This window comes from Spodoptera frugiperda, chromosome 13 (assembly GCF_023101765.2).
Source record: "Spodoptera frugiperda isolate SF20-4 chromosome 13, AGI-APGP_CSIRO_Sfru_2.0, whole genome shotgun sequence".
Classification (NCBI taxonomy): domain Eukaryota; kingdom Metazoa; phylum Arthropoda; class Insecta; order Lepidoptera; family Noctuidae; genus Spodoptera; species Spodoptera frugiperda.
The window spans coordinates 1,642,243-1,661,535 of NC_064224.1; the positions used below are offsets into that span (position 1 = coordinate 1,642,243).

The 19,293-nt window shown below is 38.6% G+C and overlaps 1 protein-coding gene across 1 annotated transcript; it reads right to left on the reverse strand.

The window, feature by feature from the left end:
* Positions 1–873: 873 nt before the first annotated feature.
* Positions 874–18,946, reverse strand: LOC118270400 (protein O-GlcNAcase). The gene is made up of 22 exons (XM_035585975.2): positions 18,633–18,946; positions 18,473–18,524; positions 17,230–17,458; positions 16,821–16,925; positions 15,510–15,672; positions 13,358–13,486; positions 12,151–12,294; positions 11,725–11,839; positions 11,436–11,521; positions 10,699–10,892; positions 9,739–10,120; positions 8,235–8,362; positions 7,652–7,740; positions 7,143–7,326; positions 6,558–6,732; positions 6,221–6,274; positions 5,491–5,681; positions 4,927–5,015; positions 3,743–3,876; positions 2,757–2,905; positions 2,010–2,172; positions 874–1,188 (listed from the first exon to the last, which is right to left on the reverse strand). The coding sequence occupies exons 1-22, from the start codon at positions 18,697–18,699 to the stop codon at positions 1,061–1,063; spliced, it is 3,150 nt and encodes a 1,049-aa protein (XP_035441868.1). The 5' UTR covers positions 18,700–18,946; the 3' UTR covers positions 874–1,060.
* Positions 18,947–19,293: the final 347 nt, after the last annotated feature.

Genomic DNA, 19,293 nt, shown 5'->3' on the forward strand with positions numbered 1-19,293 from the left:
TTATTCGCATAAACCATCGGCTTTAAGAAACCCCAAAGAAAAAGTCTAATAGTGATAAATCACATGATCTAGGCGGCCAATTCTGGTCTCCAAAACGTGAAATAACACGACCGGGACATGACTGATGCAGCAATTCAATTGTTTTTCTGGTTGTATGACATGTGGTGCCTTCTTGTTGAAACCACATACCCTCCAAATACATTTCTTCAATTCGAGGTACGAAAAGACTGGTTATCATTTTACGATACCGAACACCATGATTGACTGTTTGCGCTTGACCTGGCTCATTTTTAATCGTGTAGCGCTCCATTTTTACTAACCTCGTACCTTATACTAACAAAAAATAACACGTGTTCACATGTCAAACAATGATACTTCGAATGCCGCCAAATTTAAATCTTGCGTTCTTATTGGGACACCCGATACATACCATTATCTATTCCCATTATCTATTCTAGAGGGTTGGTCTTACAAGCAAATAGCTTCACTAGGGGTCTGACTGACAGGCAGACACTTTAAAATACTTTCAAAACGGCCTCATTTGTCTTTAATTTTGACAAGCACTATTCTTCTTCTGCATGTAATCTTAAGAAATTAAGTTTTTAGCATTGTTCTTCTTATGGATGTGTCCTTGAGAATAAGATTTAACCCCTTGTCTGTCGGTATATAAGACACAATAGAAAACACATTGTGTCTCGACAACTGTGTTCCGACAGACAACGGGTTAAAGTAAAATAGTGGTTAATACCGGTAGTCAAAACGGCCTCATTTATCTTTGATTTTGACAAGCACTATTCTTCTTCGTGTGATCTTAAGAAAGTAAGTTTTTAGCATTGTTCTTCTTATTGATTTGAAATGTATAATTTTGACAAGCACTATTCTTCTTCGTGTAATCTTAAGAACATAAGTTTTTAGCATTGTTCTTCTTATAGATGTGTCCTTGAAATGAAGATTTAAAGTTAAGAAGTGGTTAATACCGGCAGTGTAATGGTGGGCAGTGTGTATAGGGCAGACAGTGTCGCTGCCTGCGGCGGCGGGGCCGGGTCGGTCTGGCCGGGCGCTAGAAGGCGCGCGCCAGGTACAGGCGGCCCGCCGCGCCGCGGTGAAGCTCCACGAAGCCTAGCTTGCTGTAAAACTGGTGCAGGTAGTGGTCCGTCGCGTTTATACATGCGTGGACGCCGCTAGCTCCTGTCAATCAATAAATTAGAGTGTTTTAGGTCTGGGTTTGATGTGTATGTGAATTTATGAAATGATGATGAAATGAAATGATATTTATTTCTATAAGTCGCCGCCGCCCAGGTTATAAAATAACACTTTTACACGTCATACTTTTAGGTCTTTGCAAGTGCATTTACGACACAGGAGAAAACTCTTGTGAGACTAGATTTAAGAAAAAGTTTATTTCTTTGGTTACATGTCTTGCAAGGTTAGTTTCAATATTATACTAGGCTTATAATTATAAGCTGTGTGGTTGACAAGCTTTTTTGATCAATTTATAGTGTGTAAACCTATGTTTGCATGAATGTAATGAGTGATGTTGCTTCGACAGTTTGTGTCAGGCTGGTTTAAATCACTTAGAGTAACTTGGGATGGAGTTACCATAGAAAGGCTAAAATGGAGAAGATTGGAGGAGGTCTTTGCCACCTGGCAAACAGACATGCAGAAGTGGAGAAAGAATGCAATGAAGTTAGATTTAGTTATGTCCGAATGGAAAGGTTATAATAAATATCACTACATAGTATAAAACAAAGTCGCTATTTTTCGTCTGTTTGTCTGTATGCTTAAATCTTTAAAATTACGTAACGGATTTTGATGCGGTTTTTTGTAATAGGTAGAATGAGTCAAGAGGAAGCTTTATATGTATAAAAGAGGCATAATATATCACCATTGCACCCATGCGAAGCTGGGGCGGGTTAGATTTAGATTAGATTTCAGCCATGATCGTCCCACTGCAGGGCAAAGGCCTCCCTACGGGCGGGTTGCTAGTAAATAAATAAAAGTGTAGTTACCGTGCGCCCGGAGCGCGGCGAGTAGACAGGTGAGCAGGCGGGCGGGCGCCAGTGGGTCCCGGCAGGCGGCCAGCACGCAGCACGTGAGCAGCGCGGGGTGCGCGCGGACCACGCACTCCGGGGCGCACACCGACCCCGACTGGTGGAAGTGGCGGACGCACTCCTGCAGACGGACCAGAAATTAGATTTAAGTATTTGATGACTTCGCAGTAAATGATGAGGCGGAGAACGTGAGAGAACGAGTCTCTACACACCCCATACGTCGCGGGAGACATTGCGGACTCGGGAATAGTTAGACGATCTCCGGTTACCGTAAGCTGGTATCTACGGACGGCTAGCTCACGGCCCGACTAGAAGTGATCATACATATTTAAAGAGCGATCAGACCGTCACAGATAGGGCCTAGTTGAATAGATACTCGAATGTGAACGGAGTATCTCAGACTTTAATTTACATTTACAGATACATACATATGAGTTTAACAGATTCATTCATAATTAAGCTTACAGCGCTAACAATAATTAAAATTGAAAGCAATTTCAATGACCTATTAAAAAAATACATTATAAGTTTCTAAACTGACATAATCAATAACACTATCATTAGAACTTGGGACATATATAGAACTTTAGAGTTCATCCATGATCATGGCACTTACAACTATCCCATCAAAAATAAAGGTAAATGTCCCGTCTCAAGTTCTAACAAAGATACATTGAATTGAAAGTTCACAGTAGTACCACGTACCTTAGCAGCCTGACTGAGGTCCTGTCTCTCGGTGAGTGTCTCGGGGTACTTGTTACACATCTCAGGTATCCAGGCCACCTCCTGTCGCTTGTAGAACTCCTTGCTGTTCAGCACGGCACACGCGTAGCCTACTATCTCCGGTTTTACACCTGGTCATGTTATTTACAAATTATAGTTGTGATTTTGTTTGAAGTTTTAGGTAGTAAAAATGTATTATGTATAGTTTTAAATAGTAACTTTTTACAATAAAAATTCAAGGTATATCCCTGGATTTACTTAAAAAACTGCATTTTATATTTCTGATTTCAACATTTTCATATAAGAGATTTAAGAACTTTGACATGTTAAAGTGCTCTTTTGAAGCCTATTTGCAAAAATAAATTCACTATTTCACCGCTACAGCAAAAGGTGTACTTCGAATACTTTGCCCTTTATGAATAAAAAATAGTTGCTTTGCATCCTTAAATGTACCCTAAACACTACAATATGACATATCTTCATACAACTTCAATGACCTTTTTTTTAAGGAGGGAAAATCATCCAATGGCTTCTCCCGCCTTGGGCAAACCGAGAGGAAGTATCAGACTCTTACTGACTAAAAACCACCCCGTTCCTACTCCTGCTTTTCGAGCCGGAGCCCCGGTAAACCCGCTAGGTAGTCCGCAGCTCCGGAACTTCAATAACCTTTATTTTTTTTTACATTTAATGGGTCGACATTTGGCCGCTATCTCACCTGATGGTAAGTGATGATGCGGCCTACGGTGGAGCACGTCTGCCCATAAGCAACCTATTCACTCGGGCTTTGAAGACACCCAGGTTATACTCATCAGGAAACACAGACTCCGGCAAGGAGTTCCACTCCCTAGCAGTTCGCACAAGGAAGCTTGAAGCGAAGCGCTTCGTGCGAGTGGGTGGGATATCTACCATGAAGCGGTGACGCCTCGCCGATTGTCTTGTGGTTCGATGATGAAAAGGACACAACCTACCATTGACTCTAGGCTCAGTGGTTCGTTTCTCGTCGTCGTCTCCTGTCGGGTCCACCTCCTGCGGCACACACTCCTCGTCGTCCTCTATCACCATGCATAGCTCAGGGTACAGGGTCAGGAATGGGGCTACTAGCCTACGAACAAAACATAATTAATTTAAAAAAAAAGACAAAACATAATATTTTTGTTTGAAATCACTGATGATTACTATACAGATTAGCTATTGTAGAGGGTTCAATACTAGGACAACATATTTTATTCTAACTTTTGTGAGACATACTAAATTAATTATTAACTATGTTATCAGCTTACACAGGTAACTGTTCGACGAGGAACTCGACTAATTTTAAGCCATGCTTTTTTTTTCATAGGGGGAAAATCATCCAATGACTTCTCTCGCCAGGGCAAAGCGAGAGGGAGTGTCAGACTCTTACTGACTAAAAACCACCCCGTTCCTACTCCTGCTTGTCGAGCCGGAGCCCCGGTAAACCCGCTAGGCAGTCCGCAGCTCCGGATTAAGCATCAGCCCTACTGGGCCCCATCTGTGGTGGTCTGATGGCTCTTTGAGGCGCGCGCGGAACGCAACGCGCCGCACGCACAGGTCTGGTTCTGGTCGGGCGGCGAGCTACCCTTGCTCGCCGTCCGCAGACCCGCACTTACGGTGGCCGGAGATCGTCACGCGATCCCCGACGCCCGGAGTGTCTTTCGCGTCGGCTAGGGCGTGAGGAAGTTCGTTCCCTCACGCGTCCCGCCTCCTCCTTAGCTAGCATAACTGCTTCGCAGAAGGAGGAGACGGCATCCCAGTCCCCCTCGCTCCGCATCATGGTCTGAACCAAAGTTTAAGCCATGCTAGAGGCTCATATTCAACGCGGCGACCGTCGCCCTGCTACTGGTTTGAAACTAGTCGAGTTCCTCGTCAAACAGTTACGTGAGTAAGCCTATAATATAGTAATCAATTTAAGACAACATATGATGCTATCTTAGTTTTTTAGCCAGTCAAATTCAATTCATTTTTTTCGAAATATCAAAAAGGGAAGTTTTCTATATACATATTTAATATGAGTACTTTTTAAGTTTCACTTGACTAATAGAAGTTAAAGAATAAGAAACATCGATATTCTAGATTGATCATAAATTCGTTAACGTGACAACCCGTTTTAGCTCGATATGAATAATATAAATACCTGTCGGCCGGTAAAGTTTGCAGGTCGCTGGGGAAGAGGTCGCTGCAGTCAGATCCATCGCGACACGTCTTGTGGCATATCGCGCATACCTAGCACAAACAAAAAAATACAATAAAAACTAAAGCTTACACAAAAATAACTGTTTAAAATGGCATAATGTTTTGAAGTAAGAAACGTTGGTTTAAGGTAAACGTCCACAGGCCCGCAACGTAATCCGTATTCTACGCATCGCATGTAGGTATTGCTGATGACGTTATACGGAATGGGTACGACACGTGTGATGCGTACGATGCGGACATGTGGACGCTTAACTTTACGTGTCAAAATTTAACCGTAAACATATCTGGTGATTTAAGTTCACTAGATTCTCGTATCCTCTATCTGCCACCTCTTAACTGAAAATCAGCATCAACTGAACGGAATCTAATCTATCAAAATTGCCTAATTATTTAGAAAGCCTAGTTGGTGATCAGAAAAAAATATTACAAGCAATTTACACCCCAGTGTTAAACCTACAAGATCTATTATAGCAAAGCAATCATTTACAATTAACAAAAGACTTACAGCTTCTTCATCAGCAGCAGAATACGGCCTAATAGTCAACGGTAGTATAGTGGGGGGAGGTAACGTCCTCAGCGCGTCGCTGGTACATTCCACAGGTAGCAGTCTTCTCAAGTCTGCTGTAAGTCCGCCACGGAAGACCCAGGGCTCTTGAGAACCGCTCTCGAACGCCTCACGCCAGCCTTTCGAGAACCCTGTGTGATATAGAGTGTAGTTTAGATGACGGGTCTTTTTAAAACCTAAGGGTGTTACCACACCAATCGAGCGATCGTCGATCGATGGTAGAATGGATTAGTCGACGTCGATGACGACGACGACTAATCTACGACTACATTCGATAGTTTCTACTACATCAATCGATCGATAGCCGATAGATACTATCTGTCGATAGTGGAATGGATTGGTTGATGTCGATCGATAGTTTCCGGCCGGAATATAATCAATCTACGTCGACCGATGCCATCGACCGGCAATCGATCGATTGGTTAGTCGACCGGTATCCGTCGATCAATTAAAGCTACCACACCAATCGATTAATGTCGACCGATGTCGATCGATGGCATCGATGGACTATCGATCGATAGGTGTGGTAACACCCTAACGCCAGCGTTTTGAGAACCCTGTATGGTATATATTGTAGTTTAAACGAAGGGTCTTCAAAAAATTGTTTTTAAAGTCAAGTTGAAACGGTATTTTTAAAATGATTTGTGGTAGAAAGTGGAATAAAACTTACACGTATATGATCCTTGAGTGTTATTCGCTATGTTTTGAGGGTATTTGCCGAGTTCTGTAAGAGAAAATATACGTTGTTTATACATAGGAAGTACTTTAATTGATGTTCAAGACTATAATTCTTGGAATTTAAATGATTTGAAAACAATACGTGATAAAAAAAAAATGTATACGCATATGACGTATTTCCAGAAATAAAAAGGTCATTGTACAGTATTTGTCGAATAGGACAGAGTATTATGTTTTTAAATGACAATAAATTTGACAAGGTTCTAATAGCCATTAGACAGAGCACTTTTTGATGACACTGGTCAAAGATAAATGAAAAGTAAGTATACCAAGCCAGCGCAGGAACCCGTCGAGTAACGCCAGTACAGCGCATAGTTCCCAGACGTATGGCTGTAGCTCTGCATGTAGCTCCTGGTTGCGCGCCGCCGCCAACCGCCGCGCCAGTCGCCGGGTGCGACACACCCACCACGCGAACCTACTGCGTCGGCGTCGCCATTCACTCGTCTGTATATAACATTTCTTGGACTTTACAAATGCATTTGACTGTATTTCAACATTAATGAGAAAAATCCTGAAGGTTTTACAATACTGTGGCTTACAATTAACACAGTTTAGCATAATACTTAACAAAATTAATAAAAAATGTTTTGATAAAAGTACTGTTATAGACAAAATGTTGTTTAACTTATGGGAGTTCCACAGGGTAGCATACTGGGTCCAACCCAATTTATAACTATTTATACCTTAATATCGTACATAATATTTAAATTAAGACCTGTACTTTAACATGCAAATAAAGATTTTAAGTTTAAGTTTTATCCAAAATAAATCTCTGATTCTACTCACTTTTCCATTCAACCAAACAATCCTTCCTTTCTTAATCTAATCACTGAAAATATTCTTTAAACACATACCTCAGGCTTATTCCCTCTAGGCAGTAAGCTAGCTGCGTGCGTAGTCAACCAGTTGAAGTCATGTAACAGTCTTAGACCACGGGATCCATGTTCGAACGGCAAGTAGAAGAGATCACATAGTAACAGCAGATCATCTGCTACTAACGCATTGGGATCTATTGAAGGATCTTCGTTGTCCACGGGCCTGGAAAGGGGGTTTGTTTTAGATAAATATTTTAAAGATTCATTTAGGGGGCGTTCAAGTATTACGTAACGCAATTTGGGGCAGGCGGGGGAGATGTCTAGTTAAACGTTACGAGAGGCGGGAGAGTCTTTATTATTACAACACGTTACGTAACATAAAAAATATTATTAAAAAAAAGCTAATCTAAGTGCAGAAAAATGTTACGTTGCGATACAAAGGGAGAGAAGGGAGACTTGAACTTATGTTTTGATCTGATCTATGTGTTGTTTGCTAGAAAAGAAAGGATTAAAATATAGCCTATCACTGCAAAATCATCAGTACTCACTCGTCAACGGTTTCCGTGGGTTCAGCAGGTTCCACCATCATGTCCGTACTGAGCGGACTGTGGCTCGGCTCTACTTGCATCGACCCATTCTGCAATAAAGTAAATTCATTTTTGTTTAAGCGCGTTAAAATTGGTTTGAGGATTTAGAAGTACCCCCTCGTCGGTTTCTATTGGGTGTAGCGTGATGTTTTATGGTCTGTAGCCTTCCCCGATAAATAATGATCTAATATGAATTCTGGAGATTAAAACATTTAACCTAGCAAACTTTTCACCTTTATAATGATAAGAATATATTACTCCTTGGACTTGATGATAATTATTATGGTATAAGCAGGTAAACAAGCAGACGGATCATCAGATGGAAAGCAATCGCCGCCACCCATGAACATCACAAACACCAGAGGCATTACAAGTGCGTTGCCGGGCTTTTGGGGGTTGGGAATGTAAGGGTTGTAGGGGGATTGGGAAGAGGGAGAGGGAGGAAATTGGCCTCTGCTAACCTCCGGTATCCTTGTTTTGTTTAGATATCAAAGGTTGAAAGAAAATGCATAGCAATTGTTACTGTTTCGATTTGTCTACTGACCTCACTCATTCCATCGTTCATGATGACGTCCGGGTCGGTGGCGGCGGTGGACGGGGGATCCACGTCGAGCGGCTCCACCCCCGCCTCCGTGGTACACGGGCGACTCGGACTTAACGTTTGTGGCGTATCTGGATTAACAAGCAAAAAAATATATTATATCAAAAATAAGTTGCAGTCCAGGTTGTGTGACATTTTATAGCCGACAGTCTTCTTAAATAAATGGACTGTAAAACATAAAAAAACATTTTTTCAAATAGAACTAGTAGTTCCAGAGATTAGCGCGTTCAAACAAACAATTAAAACTTTTCCGCTTTATATAATACTAGCTACTTCCGCGCGGTTTCACCCGCTCTGCTTGTCTCCTATTGGTCACAGCGTGATGTTTTATAGCCTATAGCCTTCCTCGATAAATGCATTACGCAACACTAAAAGGATTATTCAAATCATACCAGTAGTTCTGGAGATTAGCGTATTCAAACAAACAAACTCTTCAGCTTTGTAATATTATATATAAGTACAGATTAATTGCAGTCCACGTAGCGTAACGTTTTATAGCCTACAGCCTTCCTAAATAAATGGACTATCCAACATAAAACTAATTTTTCAGATGGAACTAGTAGTTCCAGAGATTACCGCTTTCAAACCAACAAACAAACTCTTCGCTTTATATAATACTAGCAACCCGCCCCAGTTTTGCATGGGTGCAATGGTGATATATTACGCATGCATCATACATATAAACCTTCCGCTTGAATCACTCTATCTATTACAAACAACCGCATCAAAATCCGTTGCGTAGTTTTAAAGATTTCAGCATACAAAGGGACATAGGGACAGAGAAAGCGACATTGTTTTATACTATGTAGTGAATAGTATAAAATAGGGACAGAGAAAGCGACTTTGTTTTATACTATGTAGTGAATAGTATAAAATAGGGACAGAGAAAGCGACTTTGTTTTATACTATGTAGTGAATAGTATAAAATAGGGACAGAGAAAGCGACTTTGTTTTATACTATGTAGTGAATAGTATAAAATAGGGACAGAGAAAGCGACTTGGTTTTATACTATGTAGTGAATAGTATAAAATAGGGACCGAAAAAGCAACTTTGTTTATAACTACGTAGTGAATAGTATTATATATATTATACTATACTTTCCATCATCGAACCACAAGACAATCGGCGAGGCGTCACCGATTCATGGTAGATATCCCACCCACTCGCACGAAGCGCTTCGCTTCAAGCTTCCTTGTGTGAACTGCTAGGGAGTGGAGTCTGTGTTTCCTGATGGGTATAACCTGGGTGTCTTCAAAGCCCGAGTGAATAGGTTGCTAATGGGCAGACGTGCTCCATCGTAGGCCACATCATCACTTACCATCAGGTGAGATAGCGGCCAAACGTCGTCCCATTTAACAATAAAAAAAAAAAAAAAAAAAAAAATAGGGACAGAGAAAGCGACTTTGTTCTATACTATGTAGTGAAAGTATAAGATTATAAACTTACCACCAACACTCATCTCTCCATTCCTCTGTTCAGCAGGCGGGTCTACATCATCCACGATGATCTGATCACCTTCCTCTACCTCCTTGTCCTTCTTCATTTCAAAACTGGTCTCCAATATGCTATCCGTTAGAAGAGTATCATTACCATTATCCGATTTATCCATCTCATGATTATTCTTATTCTCACTCCCTTCCAACGCTTTCAAACCTAGGATTGGAACGGGGAGGGTTGAAACGGGGATTTCTGAAGGTAATGATATGTTTGAACTCGCAATGGGGATTATCGGATTGGGGATTGATTCGTTTAGGATGACTTTGGTTGGGGATACTAGGGAGTTCATTACTGGGTTCGGTACGGGGTTGAATGTTTCGATTGGTGATACCTGTGGAATGAAAGGTTTTTATTAAAATGAGTTTTGTTTATTGATGACATGGAATTACTGAAAGACTTAGCTTTAAATACGGTATGTAGAGTAGCTTACAACAGATGTAATTTTTTTTTTTTTGCCGGTTAGGATAAGATTCAACTCTGGGCTAGAACTTATGCGGATAGTTAAAAGTTTATACCATAATAGGCATGTTTCCTACTAGTCAAATTCAATATTTTTTTCGAAACGTCAAAAACTATATTTTCTATGAACTTTGTATGAAATACTTTATTATGACGTCATTAGTTTCTGACGTGAGCTAGCAGACTTATTTCTAGAAATTTAGCTAGAAAAAAATCGAAAATTAAGTAGTTCATCAAATTAATGAATGAGAGTGTGATTATTTTAATTATTGAAAAGTTGTAATAATTTATTTTTGACCCAGTCATCATCTCTATTATTTTTTTTTTACTGGCAATCACACTCGCAACTATCGAGGTAAAGCCTTTTGTTACAAAAAAATATGTATTTTGTTTTAATCGAACGCAGAATAAGTATATGTTATTATAAAGATGTATATTTCCAACAGTTACCCTAGTGGAGAGTATGGGGCGGTCGTTGGCGGCGGAGCATCCGTCGGCGAGGGCCTGCAGCTGCGACGTGTTGACGGTGGGGATGGCGGGCGCCATGTCGGCCGTGCTGGTGGTGGACGTGTTGCACGTCGCCGTCACCAGCGACATGCACGTGTTCACCGACGGCAGGATCGGGATTATCGGCACTGGCGGCACTGGGGACAACATTAACTTAAATTAATTTTTGTTCCACTATACTAAGTAACAAGTATCATCGCGCCTTTTATCCCCAAAGGGGTAGGCAGAGGTACACTGGCCTATTACGGCATGTGTAATGCCACTGTACAATGTTAACACAGTTTTTATCATTTGGGTTGTAAAAGTCCCATGAAATAGAGAGTAAGTCTTAACCATATACCGGGCATAATTCCAGACTCCGTGCTACTACTGAGATTTTATGTATTCTCTGATGCACTTTAATATTTAAGGTAACCTTCTCGATTTTATTAAAACAATATGTATTTTGTTGAAGTAAAATATATTGGACCTAATGTCGAACCCTGAGGAACACCTATTGAGTATTATGAATTTTGTAATTTTTTTATGTAAAATAAATATGTATTAGGACATGAAAATAAGGTCTAGGTGTATTAAATCATATTCAATTAATAAATAACTACTTAATTAACTTTTCTATAATAAAAACAAACTGATCAACTGTATCAAATGCCTCACTAAGTTCGAAGAAGTTAACATACCTGTGATTGTAGGCTGGGGCTTAATCACGGGACCTTGAGCAGACTTTGGAATGGAAAACTCTGGCAGCCATTCGTTAATCGCTTGTCTGTGAAAGGAAACAAAATATTATTTTAGTAAAAATTGAAGATTTTTCAAGAGAAAAATGACCTTATTTTAACTTTTAGACATACTCAATTGACCATTATGCTATCGGCTTACTGGCGTAACTGTTTGACGAGGAACTCGACTAGTTTCAAGCCATATTGTATACATGATTATGAAAAATGGTCGTTTTGATAAATGTATTACCTCAGCGCTTGCCTATGATGATAAACGTGTTTGCCGAGAGTGAGAGGTGCTTCGTCTTCACACACGCCTTGTTCACTCTCTCGCTCTAATTTAATGTCCCAGGATACAGCTTCCACTATAATATCAAACACAAACATAATTTTGTTAAAAGCGTTTACGCGGCACAAGTTTTACAAACATTCAAGTTAGATATCATGGAATCTACTGAACCAATTTTAATGAAACTTGGTACTCATACGCAACATATCAACGTCTAAAAAGTCCCAAATTTTTAATTCAAGTAGAAGTTATAGATAATACTGTAGACAGCGTTCTATTTTTGTATTACCAAAAGTATCAATACCCAGCAACTACTAGCAATTTAGAACCAAATTCAGTAATAACATATATAAATTCTAAAACAAAATTACACATGAATATACTGACTATGCGCAGGAGCATCGAGACTGCAGCTGGCCCAGTGCGCGAGCGTCCAGATCGGGATCATGTTGGCGTTGTATTCACAGTTCGGGTTTGTCAGTACGCCGCGGAGGAGCGGGATCAGTTCCGGAGAACGACCGCAATATGGACCTGCAGAAACAAATATATTATGTATTTAGAGATCAACACCAACTCCTCGAAAGGCGTGTAAAAGCGAATCCTTGTAGTCTATTTGCAAAAATAAACATTACTTAGATAAAACGAATGAAAGTTTAAAAGTGAGACCAAATAAGTAATATATACGTAAAAAACATACCTAAAAGTGACGTCATGCGACATTTCAAATCAATATAATCGTATCTGTTTTCTGAGTAAGAAGTCAACTCGGACCACATGCCTACGGCCCATTTGGGACGAGTTGGGGAAATTAAAAATAAATTAAGTTTTTAGTGGTCAACTCGTCCCACTATTTTTTTGTATGGATTTTTAAACTTAATCAATGTTTGGTACAGTTAGCAACACAAGATTAAAAATATTTTTTTATAGTTTTTTTCTTTACTTTCGTTTTGTTCATAGATTATTTCATATTAAAAAATCCTGACGAAGTAAGAACCTCTTTTTTTTAGTGTCGGTTAAATAATTTACTACCTAAATTTTTTAGCAATCGCACAAATTCATGTGTTAACCAAAATTACTAAGAATAGTAAACATGTGTGGCTTAAACTATGGTCACTTATGAAGTAAATGATAACATAGATAGAATGAAGTTCCTAGAAAATCTTTTGTTTTCAACAAAGTAATAGAACTTTATTATTTCCACACTAACCCTTTTGCTACTGACTGTACCTTATCTCATAATGGTAGTGACGTGGGACGAGTTGACCACTAAAAATATTATTTTATTTTATTTTCCCCAACTCGTCCCAAATGGGCCGTAGGTATGTGGTCCGAGTTGACTACTTACTCTGTTTTCTCAAGAAAATAAAAAATACGAGTCTAGTATTTTAAAATAATCTACAAGAGGGACGTTAAAATATAAATTAGCTATCTATCATCTATCAGTATCAGGAACGTATTCTTTTTCTGTATGGTACTAGACAACTAGGTGGTACTATGAGAAAACATTTTCATATTTTCACCTATGTTCATGTTAATGCCACTACTCTCTATCACCTAATTATTATTACCTTAATACGTTTTATAGTTGACTTACCCAAAAAGATTCGTTTCTGGTCATAATCGTTGGCGTGTAGGTTGTCCCAGATGACGGGTGGTCGCCGGAGCACCTGTGTGATCTCCTCTATCGCTTCCGTTGTCAGGACCTTCGATATCACTTTGGGACCTGGGGAGGATAGGACTTATTAATGTTTTTGATAAAAAAAGTATTCGTTAAATGTGGAATCTAGTCTTATTCACAAGTTGTCTTTGGTTTGAGAAAACTGTCATTGGGATTGAGGTTTTAAAAGGGTCTATAAAACACGTCTGAAATAGCATTGATAAATGATAAATGATATTTATTTCTGTAAATAGGTCATAAAATAACACTTTTACACGTCAATATTTCAAATAGCTAGATGAGGCCGGCATTTCCTATCTGACTACTCTGAGAAGAAATGCCGAAACAAACTCAGAGGTCATAGTCTCTTTTAAAGTCCAGACAATGAAATAGAGGATAATGTGAGAGAACCGTGCAAGTTGGTTCTGTAGTGGTCTTTAGAGGAAAGAACCACAACAGTATGAGCGGACCTGTTCAGATGGCCTACTATTTTCATTTGTAGGTAGTTTATTTTGTGTTGATATACATTCATTATTACCAAATTCGTTCGGTGAATAACCGATGGCGATGTGACGATTTTTTTTTATTTAATTAGTTAGAAAACCAAATCAGAAATTATGTAATACCTAGATAGCCAGCGAAACCAAAAAAATATATAAAAAACGGCGTAGTCAAAAACTGCGCACATAAAACCAACATCCTTGTATCTATTTATACAAAGTCATAAAATGGCGAAAGTTCATTGACCTCGGACACAAACAATAGAAAATGACAGACACGTGTAAACAGTTACGTCGTAAACTAAACATTACAATGAGTCAATGAATGGAAAGCTAGAATGAATGAAGCATATATCCCGTCTGCCAGAACGTAGATCTATAAGCTAGATTGGCTAGCTTGTATTGCAGCAATCAAGGCAACAGGTTAAATAACGAAATTCTTCTAGTATTTTCTGCTGTGTCGTGGATGCCAAACATACAAATTTACATACACATGCCACCCAAACCCGAAACAACAAAATGTGGACCACACAAAGAGTTGCTCCGTGCGGAAATCGAACCCACTACCCGTTGCACGGTAGCCGGTTGTCCAGCCACCGCGTCAACCGTGCAGTCTATCTGTTAGACACGACCTCAAAAACGACTAAATCGAATTTCATATGACTTTCTTCGTCAAAATAAAAACGTTTGTCTATCGGTCTGTATATCTCATTCCCTGCATGACGTCACAGTATAGAATTGTAGATCTATAAGCTAGACAATATTTATTTTCTATTCTGTCTTGTTTTGCAGCAGTCAAACTAAAAGGTTAAACAATGAAATAAAATGTCTATCTGTTAGACACAACCTCAAAAACGACTGAACCGAATTTCACTTCTGTCTGTTGGTCGGTCCGTTCATCACGTCTCAATAGCTGCATGACGTCATAACATAGAATTAAATATCTCATGCTAAACACGTTAATACAAGTCGGCCTTTTCCATTCAATTAGCGTTTATGTGGTTATTAAATATTATTTGTTTACTATGGTGTTATTCAGCTCATGGCGAAGTATTTTCCTTTGTAAATAACATAGTGACTATACACTTGTTTAGGAGATCCCTTGTGCTTAAGTAACTCTTAGTTAAGAGATGGTTTAGGTTAGGGGAGTGTGGTGAAAACGGCCATAAATCACCTATTGCCGACAATACTAATAAATCTTGAGTTTCTGTCATAGTCAAAGTTAAATCATTTATTCCAATTAAACTATAAATAGGTACTTTGGAATTGTTAGTGTCAGTCTGTCAGTCTGTCCGACAGTGAAGCTAGGTTAGCTAGGTGCTTGTCCCAAAGTTTAGCTTCGAATGGAGAAGTACGAGAAGGAAACTCCATTCGTTATTCTTTAAAAACACACATTTTTACAATTTCTGTTAATACAGTCTTGAGCATTAAGAAAGTCTTGGGGCCTCCAAAAACTGCGCTGCGCCTAGGCTGATGCGGTAGTAACTACTTGACCAACTAGGTAAACTACAGCTACCAATAAGCAAGCGAACATATCAGCGTGTAGGAGGCTGTGGCGGGCTAGTCCCATTAAAAAAATGCGAACATACCAGTCCACATGATATCGATCTGCTGCGAGAGCTTGGTGCCGAGCGTGTTGAGGTACTCGGAGCTGTTGACGGTGGGCACGGCGCGCGTCGAGCAGTACTGCGTCGGACACAGCAGGAACCGCGGGCAGCCCAGGTGCTGGTGGATCTCGTTCGTTACTGACACCTGCCGGGGTAAGAGAACAGTAACATCAATTAAACATCATTAAGATCCTTGACGTCCACTAATAAACCAGGATTTCTCCGTCAAGGTAAGCGTCCACAGGCCCGCATCGTACGTATCGCACGCAAGATTTAAGTTTGTCTTGTATAGTAACTCATGCAACTGCGTACGATGCAGGCCTATGGACGCTTACCTTTAAAGGTGGACCAGCATTCACTGGAGAAAAATATTATTATATTATTCTATTGTTTTTGGATATAGTTTGACCACCATAAGGACGACTATTAAATATAAGTAGTATCTAATTATGTAAGTACTTTCTATCGCATTGGGGAATCTTGTAATAGTAGTTTTCAGGTGAGATTTAATAAATATAATAAGACAAGGACAACAGTAAGTTCCGTTGGTCGAACGGTGGGCAAAAAAATAATTAGATTAAAGAAGCTTTCAATTTCATCATAGACACAGATAGTCACAGTAATGTGACTATCTGTGTCTATTGTAAAATACAAATATAAGTTAGTAAAACCTTGCGTAATCATAACAACAGATTTTAAAATCACCAATCAATCCAATGGTAAATAAAATAATTCTAGGCGATACAATGTTCACTCAGCCGTGATTGTACCGAATGAAGGCCAAGAGTACTGGTTGTACTCGAGACAACTAGTGTATTGATACAGATGACTAACTGCAACTCGGTACCGAGCTTAGAAATAATAAGCAAATAGTTATTGAACTGTAAAAAAGAACATTATACTGGTGGAATGGTAGAAACTATCCTACATTGTCACTCTCTCTAGCAAGTCCAATAATTTTATAAAATATTGTTTTTAAGATTAATAGGTTGGCGTTTGACCACCATCTCGCCTGGTGGTAAGCGATACAGCAGGCCTACCTATGAGCAGCAACTCGAGACTTGTTGTATGTTTTAGAAAACACAGACTCCAGCAAGGAGTTTCATTTTTTAGCGGTTTGTACAAGAAAACTTGCCGCAAAACGCTTCGTGCAATATTCGTGGTAGAATTTTTTTTTGTTTTTTTGGGTTGGGGCAATAATCCATTGGCTTCTCCCGCCTTGGGCGAGGCGAGTGGGAGTATATTATATTAAAGAATATTGAAATACTTATTGTAAAGATGTATAATACTTACTTGAGCGTGTGCAAAGCTCTGGAAGATCTGTTTATCTGCCTCACTCATTTCCGGCTCGATGTCATCAAAGAGCAGAGCAAAACATGTGCAGCCAAACTGGGACACCTTGAACATGAACATTAAAAGTCAAGTAAAATACAAAAAGAATACATCATACTTATGTTATAAATGTGAAAGCTTGTTTGTTTGGGTATTTGTCCATCAAAAATGCTGAAACTACTGAATGGATCTTGATGAAATTTGGTTCTTCATTCTAGATAGTTTGGTTATGTTAAACATAGAATGTCAGTTTAAAACAAAACATATATTGTCACATGATTCTTATCGTAAAATAATATATATAAATGGTTTAGAGTTTAGTACTCGTTTTCATAAACAATTCAAAAATAACATGAAATATAATATTCACCTGTTCCAATTTCCTTTTCAAAGTAGTAATTTCCTTCTGACTACTGTACGTAATATCCAGTCCGGGAGACAGTGCGTAACAGAATATGATGCCCTGAGCCTTCGCAGCGGATATGAGTGAGGTCAGATGTTCAGCCTCCTCCACAGTGTACAACTCTCTCCAGTACGCACGGTGCTTGTAGTCGTCCTTCGGAGCGTAGACGTACATGTCCATGCCCCATTTTTTTAATCTGTTGAGATATGTATGTTAATAATGATTGATGATTTTATATTGCATTTGTGTGTTCTTCATACAGTATATGATTTGAAACGAATATAGGTATGCAGGTAACTATGATTCACATTTCATTTGGATAGCCAAAATAGAGGTCATGACGTGATGACATCATGCTAGACTAATGAAAATGTACTAGCGGACATAACTCGAAATAATTCCATACCTAATGTAAATATATCAATCAAAATATCCAAATTAAATCAAAATAAAAATCAAAATATACAAATAAATCTGGGAGAGTGATGCTTTGGCATGAATGGACCCACTCGACCAGAGTGATACCACAGCCTCACAGAAAACGGACGTGAAACAATGCAATGTTTCATTATAATTATGACTGAGGTAACCAGGGACCCAATTACCCCATTCATCATCTAATTAAACTATAGAGATATCACAAAGTTAACAAGTCTGAACATTTCATTTCTTGAGAAATAAAAGTTAAAAGTACTCTTTTAACTATGGGTATGATCATTACATACTTAATACAAAACATAAACTTGGTTACTACACATAATAATCTAATCTTATCCAGTACATATAGTATTGAATCAAAGAGTATGTTATTGTTTAGTTATGTTATCTGTTACATCAAGTGTTGTGTTTCTAAGTGAAAGTGTAACCAGCCAGTAATACAATATGTAATAATATTGTTAAATTAATGTAAATAAAATCAATACAACAAGAATCTCAATAACATCTGGCCATGTCACTCTGACCTGTTTACTGAAATCAGCCTAATTCACTGATTTGAATTCAATAATCAGGCTACAATCAAGGATTTACAGTTAAACCTTTTATTATACAAATAAATTCAACAAATAAACAAATATTAGTATGTCACTGAGACTATAAACATAATGTCAATGTGTCAATAACGTAATTGAATAAATAAACGAAAATAAGATCTTAGTGACTGCTAATTGGAAGCCAATCAATTATTTACTTAATTATAATGAATACTCACTTTTGAAACAAGTCTTTCCTTTGTTCCGTAGTCCATGGTCGTCCGTAAAAACCTGGAATAGTTAAGCTTAGGTCATTCACTCCATTATAAGCTTAGATACAAGATGTATAACTACAACAGACTATATCACACATTTTCACATAAAAATAACTACAATTACCTTCAACAACCCCGCAAATAAAGTCCTTGCGATTAGGACTGGGTTCGTCCGGTGAAGTTTCAGTCATATTTACAAGTAAATTAACAATTTAGACCACCAAAATGTAATGGTACGGCTGATGGAACTGTTTCTAGTGTACTTATGGAATATTTACACGTTTGACGCTGACTCACTTACAGACAGCGGCAAGGTAAATAACTGTAATAACAATATCTTAACTAAAAAGCACCGGTTGACCCGTAACAGGCGTAAATTAGTGAATTACTTTATTCCCGACAAGGAAATATCTCAAAGATATCATGATGTGTCAAACTAAAAATTACGTTTCGTCTCTCCATCATAAATGAAAACTTTCCAATTTATCTTTAGAGTTATTTCAACTATTATTGGCTTTCCCGCATTTTTATATCAATATTTGGGTGTGAAATTTATTATTAAATAGTTATTATTTTATTAATTCGACAAATTATTATAGAATTTAAAAACAACATTACAATAAAACGAATTAGTTACTCTTAGTAGAAAATGACAAAGTACACTAGCAACACTGTTGGATACTGAGCGCGTAGCGCGCAACTTTTCAAATTATGTAAGTTTAAACTTCCCAACTTACTTTACTCTTTTTAGACATTCTATTATTGTTAGAGGTACACGATAAGTA